At 41.5% G+C, this 12,432-nt stretch overlaps 1 protein-coding gene across 1 annotated transcript; it reads left to right on the forward strand.

Moving 5' to 3' along the window:
- Positions 1-876: 876 nt before the first annotated feature.
- On the forward strand, positions 877-10,688 carry LOC119884754 (single-minded homolog 1-like). The gene is given in 9 exon segments (XM_038695075.1): positions 877-1,371; positions 1,373-1,392; positions 6,066-6,148; positions 7,368-7,457; positions 7,543-7,651; positions 7,746-7,831; positions 9,497-9,696; positions 9,908-10,014; positions 10,537-10,688. Coding segments are annotated over 9 exon segments (999 nt in total). The 5' UTR covers positions 877-1,219.
- Positions 10,689-12,432: the final 1,744 nt, after the last annotated feature.

The raw sequence follows: 12,432 nt of genomic DNA on the forward strand, positions 1-12,432 counted from the left end.
AGAACCATGGAAGCCAAACTTCCTTCAGAAATCTGACTGTTCTCAACAGCAAATAGTGGCCTGGATCATGGCCTGACCTTTCTGAAGGAAAGTTGTTTGAATGTTTGTATTTGTATTAAAACACACTGCTGCCAGTGAGGGCGACACCCGGATGTTGCTGGATGCAGGTTGTTAGCCTGATTTTATAAATGATGAAAATTGAAATAGCCTGGCCTGCATTAAGTTAAGTAAGGATAGATAGGCCCGCATGCTTGTCACATGAAAGACAAGCTCCCATGGATTATTATATAAATCAGTTTACTAAATGTGTCAGCTATTTAAAAAAAAAAAAAAAAAAAAAAAAGAAAATAGATCCTTTAAACTGACATATGTTTTCAGGAGTTCTGCATACCCGGTTCTCTCAGAGCAGAGGGAACGGGCTCTGGGGGATTTTCTCTCCACTTCGGGCCAGAGGTGAACATCTACAACCGGCCAATCCCCGTTCCTCGTGAGCACGTCATTACGAGTACTGGCCAATGTATATGCGAGCAGGGTGTCCAACCGTCCAATAGGAGCAGGGCTGCGTGCAGTGGTGGGCGGGCCCTCGCGCCTGCAGCACTGAGGAGGCTCAGGATGCGCCGCTATCCACAAAATCACATGCAATCGAAGATATGCGAATGCTGGGCTTTTTTGGAGACTCTCTCTGGACACGTTGAAGCCAAACAGGCGTCAGTTTAGCGACCTGTCGGCCGCGTCTGCGCGGAGGTAAGTGAACAAGCACCTGGTTAAATGTGATTTATAAGAACACAGCCACTAACCTTACATTTCTGCAGAAGGATTCAAACAAGTGTTTAGTTTAGTTTTGCTGACAGACACGGGGGATGTCTCGCCCAAATAACGGTAGCCTACAAATCAAAGTGTATCTGACCCGGTCTTCGTCCTGCAGGGCCTCATGCCTCCAGCGGTTCCACAGGTCCCTTTAACACCAGGTGTGATGGATCCATGTGTGCGGTGAGCCCCCCAACGGGCTGACCAAAACGCCACTAGAAGCCTCAGAAATCCAGGAATTACCCGCGTCCTGTTCGTCGCCAAGCACCGCAACACCTGGAATATGGGGACGCGTCCACGCGCCGGCAGCTGCGGGTTTTAGGCCGACGAAGGCCAGAAATCCTCAAGTTCAGAGACGTCGCGGCTCCATTGCGATGCTATGAGACAGCCTGACACGGACTGAGGGGACAACATGAAGGAGAAATCTAAAAACGCTGCCCGGACCCGGCGGGAGAAGGAAAACAGTGAGTTTTATGAACTGGCCAAGCTGCTGCCGCTGCCCTCCGCCATCACCTCCCAGCTGGACAAAGCCTCCATCATCCGGCTGACAACCAGCTACCTGAAAGAGAATAGTGTTCCCCGAAGGTAAGAGAGCTGCTTTTAAAAAGACACACATCCAAATACACAGAATACCAATTTTATCAGCAAAATAATAAATCTGACACCTACAAAATTATATTATAGGCTATAATTATAATTATATAAAAGCAAAAAAGCTCCTATAGTGTTAATAGTATAGTTTCTAGTTTCTAGTATATAGTATAATTTCGGATGTTGTTATTATTATTAGCCTTTTAGTATTAATAGTACAGCAGGCTCGAAGTCTAATATTTAAATTATGTTGGTGCTCTAGCTATATGCAAGGCTTCTTGTGTTTTTTATTAGGTCTACAGACTTTCTTGATATTATTTTCTAAATAATAGGCTATATTTGTCTATCTTAATTTTCTTTTGTCCTTTTTAATGTAATAAATATCATTTTCTGGGTGGTGATTTGTGGCCAGCAATCCTGGAAATTCATTGTTCATAATTTTACAGGAACGAAAAATCAGTAGCCTAATCTCCGCATTCCATATTTATATAACAAAACCCCCACATCGTTCTACAAATTCTCCTACAAAAAAACCCCGTCCGTAAGCGTGATTTGTTTTAGTTTTTTTTACATCATTTTCATGTTTTATTATTTGAGCTTTACTCACGAAAATCTCTATATGAAGGCTTGTGCGCACATTTTTTATAGTGTTTATTCCAGCTTCAGGACTTTGATGTAGGCCTGTTATTTTTGTCCTAATCCTGTAGGTTATTATTAAAATATCTTCACCTGGCTGTTCAGTGAAATCTATCCTTATCGCGGTGATTAGAATATATTCTTCAGATATGAAATGACATTTCGCCATACTGACTGAGCACATATCGAGTCAGCAGCGGCTGTCTCCTGTGTCCCTCGGTCCGTGTCCACAGCCTGCAGTGATGTGGTTTCTCTCCGGGGCCCCTGGCGTCCCCTGCCAGCAGATTAGCTGTGATGGGGCTCCGTCCTGCGTGCCTGCTGCAGAGCCGCGGATATTAGTATGATGTGCACGTCTGATCCCGCAACATATGGAGCTCCTTGTAACATTGAAGCAGGCCTGCTACAGGGATGGTGGCGTGACAAAGAACCTGGTGGGGAAACAACAAAGGAAACATGGATCTGGAATGGATCTGTGTTTTTACCCTCTGAGAGCCAACAACTAAATATGGCTGTATTGATCATTTACATCACAGGATTCACACACTGCAGAATGAGACCAGTACAAGATCAAAAGTATCATTAAAACCATCAGTATCCTCTCTGCAGGAACATTGGTCTTTATATATATATATACAGATAATTAATAAAGAGCAATTTTGCTGTAGAGCTGATAATAAAGGTGTCATATACTGTGAAAATAGAGCTAATAAACCAGAGGAAAGAAGCGTAATCCACGTTAGCCTTTAATGTTAACACTCTTTTGTATCTTCTTCCCTCCAAAGTCTTCTGTGTTCTGATGAGATACCAGTGCTTAAAATGGCACAAATGTAAAGTACAGCACTTGGCTGTACTTTGCGTGAAAAGTACCAAAAAGTTAGAAAATCTTTTTTCAGGGATACACTGCACATTGTGCGTGCATGACTGCGAGATGTTTGGCTGCTGTACTCGTACTGTGCTGCTCCACATGTGTGGCGACATAAGTATGCAGATGAAGCTCTCTGAATCAGGGACGCTCTCGCTCACGCAGGCTGCAGGGCTTCGCTCCTCTGTCCTCTGAGTTGTGTTTTCTCCATTAAAACACATCTGCTGGTTTAAAGGCAGGACCTCTTCACACCTTTTTACTCCGAGGACTCCCCTACACTCCACCACGTTAGTCGTGAAGAAGCCCATCTGAGAGGGCTTTAGTGGTTTTGCATAAGTAGGGAGAAGAAAAGCTAAAAGTATTCTTAATTTTGACGGGATGCATCAAAGTGGGCTTTTTTTCACTGACTTTGTGGGGCGGTGGTGGCGGGGTACTTTTATTTATGGCGCTCAGAGTGGTCAGTTGAATGACCTTTGACCTCAGCTATGTTGTCCATCCGGGATTAAATTACATGACACCCCACACCACAGATATCTTGCTGATCCTCTCTGCCTAAACCCTGAAAGAGATTTAAACAGAGAGGGAGGCTAAAATCACTTGTTTTAAATGTACTGTACATCTGCTAAATAAAACGACCATTTATCTACTTTACTGTGACTAATTCACATTTTATCACAGCTTATTTAACGGCTACAGTAGCAAACCTTCACAACAAAGAAAAAATGTCAGGAAGATTACAATGTGTAATACAAAAAATGTCATGGTCCATCTTAGGGTGTCCCCGGCAGACTGACTTCTTGTCTTGTTGGCTTCAATTTCGAGCATTATGAAATATGCAAACTTTATGTTTAATGGCCAAGTGAGATTTGAAATGGCTCAAGTGAGGTACCGTAGTTTATTATTCCCGCATGGAGATGTTTATGCTCAGTTGTTCTTTTCAATAAATTGAATGCGCTGCTGCTTATGTGCCCTCAGCAACATGTTCATACTCTCCCCCCAAAAGTTTATTATTATTATTATTATTATTATTATTATTGCTGGTCTTTAAGTGTGTCAGACCGTGTTAACGAAACAGTGACTTCTTAATTGTGTATTGCTGCCAGTTTAAAGATTAATAATAGGCAGCAGGCTGGCCTGATAGTGTTGAATTGTGGAACACGAAATCATCGATGAGTGCGATCGGTTCACTAGATTTATTTATCTTTTTATTCAAACATGTGTCTCCCAAGTGGATATCGGGCGTTTTAGATTTTATTGTGTTAATTTTACATATTAAATAAATTTAAAAAAAGAAGAAGATGTTTTTATGTTAAAAGAGGTGGGTCCCACCCGAAGATGATTAAAGAGATGAATTGTTGTGTTTATTTTGAGCTTTTCTCGTTTTGCTTTTTTCTTCTTGTGAAACACTGGACGCTTTCACCTCTTCAGGCCCCAAACGAGGAAAAAACATCGCTTCTTTTTGTAAAATCTGTGGCCACAAGCAGAAAAGGTCGGAAAGCACTGCTGTAATAATGTAAAATATATCGTATAAAGTGGGGAAATGCGCGTTTGTCACGTCTCCTCTAAAAGATAATCCAATGATGAAATGAATAGTTTAAATAATAGCGATATATGAATAAATAATATAGGAGGAGGCTGCTCACTTCAGGAGCTTTCTCACCTCCCTGCAGGTGAGCTCCCAAACAGATTGGTCCAGTATCCGGTCCAGTATCTTGTGCATGGTTTCAGGTGGAGAGTCCACACCGGGACTCTCCTCAGCCAAACGATGAGGAGCTCCTATGGACATACTATCACTGCATACCAAACTTCATTAGATTTTCTTTCACTTTTAGCGTGTTTAACCAATCTAATCTAATATAGGCTACAAAAAACAGGATATTAAAGTGATTATTTCTTATTGGTATGTTTTCCTCAGAACGGGCAGCGTCTCACTAATAACCTAATTTTTTTTTTTTCTCGTTCCAGCAAAAGCACAGCTCTCCTACACTTCTAACTGATTCATGTGGATATTATTAGGGGCCTACAGGACTTCTGTGAGGACTAATTGCGGTGTGCGTGTGAGACCAACAGCCTTAACAGACGCACCCCAGAGCTAAATGTTAAAATCCCTCTTCTAACTCTTCCCGTGCTGGATCCACAGTGTACTGCGTGCGTTGAATCCGGTTTCTGGTTCTGCTTCAGACCCGGCGGCTCGCGTGATGAAGTGTTACCCTGCGCTGTAGTAAAGTCCTTTAAAGGCTCTATCTTTATTTGATTTACATTTGATATGAAGTGGAAGCCAGTGAGTTGTTTCACTTGTGGGTATTTTGGGGGGGGGATTTGATTGTGTCTTTTTATGCAAACGTGAGATCCATGTGGGCTCCAGGAGGGGCGGGAGCGGCGGGGCGCTGTGATCCCTGCATGCCGCCTGTTTATTCTGCAGAGCTGGATTTGCATTTCAATGCAGACCCTGCACAGACTCTTGTTTGCTGTCCGCTGTGGCTCTGTGCCTCACGCCATCTGAGATGTTATTTACTACTGTTGGGAAGGGTTTAGTGAAATGTTTTCACGCTACGACATTTGCAGTGATCCAGATTGGATAAAGGTCCGCTCCCAGATTCGGGTGTATTTATTAGAGCTGTAGGCTGACAAGTCATCGCAACAAACACTTTTTCTGATCAGATGAAGCTGTTAAATGTTTGTAGTCTACAGTCTTGAAATTGAAAGCTTATTCAGTAATTGTGCACTGAGGGAAAAAGGAATAAATGTATTGTTCAGACATTATCGTACTGATATATACATTTGCTGTTTATGATGCAGCCAGAATACAATTAGGTCTGTAGGGTATAATTATAAGTCTTCTGTCATGCATATGCTGTAGAACTAGAAATGCTCTTGGTGTACAAGATTTTGAATCATATTCTTTGTCTTGCTTTCAAGGCAAGGCAAGTTTATTTGTAAAGCACATTTCAACAACAAGGTAATTCAAAGTGCTTTACATAAAACATAAAAGCAACAGGGAAATATAAAAAAGTTTAAAAGCAACATAAATATAATAAAAGTTACAGGGTTACAATCAGGGTTAAAAGAGTTAAATGGAAAATAAAAACAGGCTGAGGGGATTTCATTGTAAAATAAACATTTTATTTCTTATAATTACATTTTCCACTGTGTGTGATTTGTTTGTCAGGCCTGGGGGAGTCCTGGGGTCATGTGAGTCGCAGCAGTTCTCTGGATGGAGTCAGCCAGGAACTAGGCTCCCATCTCTTACAGGTAATTTTTTTTACTAGTTTATATATTTTACAGAATTCACGGTTTTAAAGCAACTGAAAAACATTGTGGGCTTTGGGGTTTGCAAGTGGCTGGGAAGCCACAAGGTCACTTAAGAGGGCCCTTAAAATATTAATTTAAATGAAAAATCTAAATAATTCTACAGCTTAAATTCACCCTAACAAGACATTATTATTATTATTATTATTATTATTATTATTATTATTATACCATGGGTAGAGGGTGTGTGTGGTTTAGTTGCTACTGCCGTCTGCCTCCTGCTGCCTTCATTCATGTGCTTTAAGAGTGAAATGAGCTGAACACATTCCTGGTCACGCACAGAGCTGCAGTCTGTCCAGCAGCCCTCTCACATCAGCAGCAACACAATGGAGCAGGGCTACAGGCCACACGCTGGCCAGAGAGAACCACAGATTGGCTGGTGCTGGTCGGGCAGGCCTAGCAGAGTGCCAAACGGAGCTGCGTGTAAGCCGATAAGGGCTACAGGATTGTCTGAGTTACAGAATAGTACAGAGGTCCACAGGGCTGCAGAGTAATCAAATAAGGCAAACAGACCGGCCTTAAATGGTTTCATAAAGACAATGTAGGTCTGCTGGTTTGACAAATAGAGCTGGATGCTGGCCAGAGAGCAGCAGAGTGAGGACAAGTGGCTACAAGCTAGCCAGAGCTAGCAGCTATGAAAATCAGCTCTTCATTTCTACAGGTTGAGATTATTATTATTATTATTATTATTGGTGATGTTCCTTATTATTTTATCAGTTAATATTATAGTAATAATATTGTTTTCTTCCTCTCAGTTTATTAGTTAGGCTTTATGTTGCTAAACTGAATGTAGCCTAATACAGCTTCCAGTAATCATAATGTTCAGTTTTCAATTGATAAAAAACGGGGTGGACAAAATATTAGAAACACTTCTCAATATAATAAATTACATTTCAACAGCAGTCGTTATTTTTGTTTGTTATTTCATCCCTTTCTTCAAACTATAATTTATTATTATTTATTAACTAATATAATTTTTCATGATATTAATATGCTATATATATATATAGCATATATCAGCTCTGCAGCGTTATCTACAGGTCAATAATATACAATCATAATAATTAGACACTATAGTGTATACACGTTGCCTATGAAAATGGACTCAAGACTATTTTTGTTGATACCTAATTAAATAACACTTTTTAAATATTTCTTTCAGACATTAGATGGCTTCATTTTTGTGGTTGCTCCAGATGGGAAAATAATGTACATATCAGAAACAGCATCAGTCCACTTGGGCCTGTCGCAGGTTGGTTTGACAAGTTTAATGTGATCTCCTCTGTTGTGTTGGGCCTGATGTGTCGCAGTCCTGAGGTGTACGTTCATTTCAACAGGTAGAGTTGACGGGAAACAGCATTTATGAATACATCCATCCAGCAGACCACGATGAAATGACAGCTGTCCTCACAGCACACCAGCCTTACCATTCACACTTTGTTCACGGTAATCAACAACCCAGGTGTGTTGTACTGTATATGGCCTGGACTCATCGTTCCTCATAAATAACTTGCTTTTTGCATGTTTTTTAATTCTCTGCAGAATGAGATGGAACGCTCCTTCTTTCTGAGAATGAAATGTGTCCTCGCTAAAAGAAACGCTGGACTCACCTGCGGAGGCTACAAGGTAGTAGTAAATCAATCAATCAAAAAAATCAAACAATTACTCCTAAAATAGTACATTCTTTGTAAATTCATTTTCTTCATGTGTGATTAATGCTTTGACGTACTGTAGGTCGACAGGGAATCTGAATCAATGTTTGCATTGTATTTAAGGCTAACAAGACTAAAAGGCTGAAGCTCTGCTAGTGGCTGCTGCAGCGGTACGAACAACATGACAATTTTGCTATATAATGTTGAGGGTGGTGGAAAAGGAAAAGCCGTGGGATCATCACAATCCTACAGGTTCATCCTCAGCGAGAATGAATCTGCGCAGCAAATTTAATGGCTAGAAAAACAATTTGTGTCCACAGAGTGTCCATAATTGAGAGGGATCATCCTCTATGGATAATAAATGTGAAAAGTGAATTTCATAGCAACAAGCTTGTTGAATATGGTCATTTATACCATAAAAGTGGAATTTATGGCCTAATTGTGGCACTAGATGAAAGGTCAGGGGGTCTGCCGTAAAACCTTCAATTAATATCCGAGTCCCAAACAGCCGCCTACCTCCTTTACTGGTCCATTAAACGCCTGGTCTGGTTTTTACAGAAGTTCTTTGGATGTATAAACCCTCTTAAACCCCGTGGGTTCACACGCATTAGCTGCTTCTGCTCGGATCGTTGATACAAATATTAATGTTTATCGAACTGTCAGTATGAACATAATTCGTTGAGTTCATTTAACAGAAAAAATGAGCACCAAAGTCTTGGTCTTATAGATATACCGGTGTAACCTGCATGGTACCTTTAAAGCTCGTTAAGTCTGAATGTGTTCCTTGATTATTTATGTTCCTTTAGTCTGTAAGGGTCCAACCACCAAAAGAATCAAAACAGCTTTTCTTTATCCAAGTTGTGAATCCTGTCATGTGAAGTCCATCGCTAACTTCTGCCACACTTCTTTCATCCTGCACTCCTTCTTTCATCCTTAGCACTGTGTAGCATCTTAGCCTACCTATCATCATCTTGTTCTACTGACATCTTTAAAATACCGATGTATTGCTTTTTCACTGTCTTCTGACAGATGTACTTATTTTAAGTCACTTTGGACAAAAGAGTCTGCAAAATGCCCTAAATGTGAATGTGAACCATCTCAAATCAAGGTCCGCTTACTTGCATGATCTGGAATCTTTGGCTGTATCTCATGATCCACAGAGTTTGCCGAGTTGTCGTGGAACTGTAAACTTTCCATTTATTTTGGCACTTTTAGGAATTCACGTCCATGTTGGTTTAAAAGTTGAGCTGTTTGTCTGCTGATAAAGACTGTGTGTGATACGGTTGAACGCTCCGTGAAGAGCAAGTAAGGGGTCCTTGAGTTGAGATTGTTTTGTCAGCTGTAGCAGATATTATCAGCTGTAGCCATGTCCCATTCCCAAATATTTCCATTTCCCATTTTCCTAAAGAACCAACAATACCTACACACTTAGTTTGTTCCCAATTCCTCTTTTGACTCTATGGGCATGCCAACGTTTCAATCCCAAACGGTCCTCTCCAGGGCCAATTTACACCTCGATGCCTGGGAAGATTCGCAGGAAAGGGCAAAAGAACCTCTAAACCGGACGAAAGGGTTACTGGAACATGTAGCGATTGTATAGATTGAAATTCATACTTCCATCTGTGACCTTGTGACCCAGGTGATACACTGTAGCGGGTACCTGAAGATCCGTCAGTACAGCCTGGACGTATCTCCGTTTGACGGCTGCTATCAGAACGTGGGGCTGGTTGCCGTCGGCCACTCGTTGCCGCCCAGCGCTGTCACTGAGATCAAACTGCACAGCAACATGTTCATGTTCAGAGCCAGCCTGGACATGAAGCTCATCTTCCTCGACTCACGGTACGTTATGTAGCGTATGTCTTCTCTGCACGCCTTTGTATGCATGTAGCCTACAGTATGGAATTGTGTGGGTGTGAGTTTTTCCGCATACTTGCTTGTTACATATTTTGTGTGTGGGCGTGTACGTGAGTGTGTGTATGTGTAAATGTGGGAAGGCTTTAATAAACCCTGAGAATGTGTGTGTGTGTGTGTGTGTGTGTGTGTTGCTTAGGGTTGCAGAGCTGACAGGCTACGAGCCTCAGGATCTGATAGAGAAGACTCTCTATCACCATGTCCACAGCTGTGACTCCTTCCACCTGCGATGTGCTCATCACTTGTGTGAGTTAGGTTTGTTTTACCTTCCTACAAATTCCCTCTGCACACTCTCACACAGAAATACACACACACACACAACACACACCACACACACACACACCACACACACCACACCACACACACACACACACACACACACACACACAGTGTTCCAGTACATACCGCAGATGTATAATGAGAACTGGATACAGCTTCGGAGGCGGTATACTGTTTACACACACAAGGCGTGCTGACTTTGCTGCTACTAATTCCATCACATCACTGTCACTTATGCCTCGTAATTTTATCTTTGCTCTTGTATAGTTTCTATTTTATTTCTATTCTGTAGTTTTATATGCCTTTCATTTTTTACCTCGTGTATTTCTCTGTTTCTTGTTTCTGTCCTTCTGCTGCTGCAGAAAAACAAATTTCCCCCGTTTTTCTATTTCAATATGTTCATGTACTTTAGTATACTCTGCAATTTGTTTGGATTTTCTTCGCCATAGTAATCAGTTGCTGTTTATTTCCCATCTCTTGGTCTTATAGTGCTGGTGAAAGGTCAAGTGACGACTAAGTACTACCGTTTCTTGGCCAAGCATGGTGGCTGGGTCTGGGTTCAGAGTTATGCAACCATCGTACACAACAGCCGCTCATCCCGACCTCACTGCATCGTCAGTGTCAACTATGTTCTCACGTGAGTATTTGTCTCTATTCCCAGATTTACCTTTATGATATCAATATGCTGATAAATCTTACTTGAGACACACAGTGTTGTTGTGTTTAGGTCTTGGTGCTGAGTGGTCATTGTTGTTTTAGCACAAGTAGCTGTAAAGTGAGTATGAGTTGTTGACACACACAGCTGCTTAAAGTAGCTCTGGTGCTTTAAGTTGTGTTCACATAGTGCTTAAAGTAGATATTTTCTTTTTGCACACTGTGCAAACTGTCTACATTTTTTGAACCTGCACAGAAAATGTATTTTCAGTCTGAAGGTAACGTAGATGATAGCTGTCAGCAGTCCCTGTGACGTTACTCTATATGCACACACACACACTGCAGTTTTAATGTCATGTCTCCACGTGTCTCCGCCCGAGTATCTTGTAGTGAATTTAACGGTCCATCCATGGGAGGGACAGACTGAAAACAGACTCTGACCTGTTGACCCGAGCTCTCAGTTTGTGTTTGTAGAAGAGGCATCGTCTCTGGTGACAACAGGTCCTGCTGGGTAGCTAATGCTAGGGAGCAGTTGTCTGCAGATTTCAGGCTGAGGTCGTCTCAGACAGGAGGAGATGAACTGGTCTGCGGACGTTTCTGCTCTCTCTCTATCTCTGCTAACGCTTATAATTAGTTTTAAATCATTCAAATAAGTATTTATTTGAATCATCTGACAATTGCAGTCCATGGCTGTGTGAGGTAACCTGGAGTTTTTGAATGTACAGACAGCTTGCAGGTGGTGCAGCTCTTTATTATTTATGCTCATCTATCTTGGTATTTTTATGGGATTTGATGAGAAGAAGAAAACTATAGAATAACACCAGCCTTAACTTTAACACTCAGTGTTCATGGCTGTACAGTGAAGGCAATCTGTTTCATCAGATGGAAAAACACGTCTGACACAGTGTAGACAACAGGGTGTGACCCTATATTTCAAAATAAATTAAAGATCCTAAGTGTGTCAGAGGATGGATGCCAGATTACTGATGTAAAGCTCACTACTGATCATCCAGCCGTTCTGACCTTCCTGTAATGCAAAGCTTGTAAAGAGTGTTCCTCTTTTAAAATCCATACTGGAAACAAATGTAAAACCCTGTCACACTAACTCACCATATGTTGAATAAGTAGTTATTGATACAGAATAGCAAAACAGACAGCTATTTATGAAAATGTTTACTACTTCACACATTTGTAGTGGTATAAATGGGCTGGAGGACACCTGACCGTTGTCAGTCATGTGGGTTTGGTGTGAAATGACAGGAGTGTACGGCAGCTCCAGGGCAGACAGGGGTGGCCCAGATCTCTGTTGTGCTATCGTTCTCTGCTTTGATAAGATAATGAGTGTTGGTACTAGAGATTTACGCAAACAGTTGCTGTGAAGCAATTACTGGAGGTTAATTGGAATTGTGACATGTGTTTGTTGAAACCTGGTTTGCACAATCTGACAATGAATAAAGTTTGTCATGTCGCGTTCTGTATATTTCATATTTTTTAGTCTTTGTTGTAGGCTGAGCTGGAAACAAAGGCACTGATTTCTTTTAGGAAAACCAGAACTTTCCTGCTCTTTCTACCTTTGATGGCCGTAGACGTTTCCTGGTCTCTCACTGTATCTGCTGTCTTGTATGCCAGTTGTGTCAGACTGTCTGAGCCCTTTGTTTCTAAGTTGTCGAGTGTGCTCATGTGTTGGCTGTTACCTGTGGCGGCCTCTCTGTGGCGGCGTCACTCACCTGG

The sequence above is a fragment of the Micropterus salmoides genome, unplaced genomic scaffold (assembly GCF_014851395.1).
Source record: "Micropterus salmoides isolate LMB-PRFRI ecotype aquatic unplaced genomic scaffold, ASM1485139v1 Ms_hic_scaffold_3649, whole genome shotgun sequence".
Classification (NCBI taxonomy): Eukaryota; Metazoa; Chordata; class Actinopteri; order Centrarchiformes; family Centrarchidae; genus Micropterus; species Micropterus salmoides.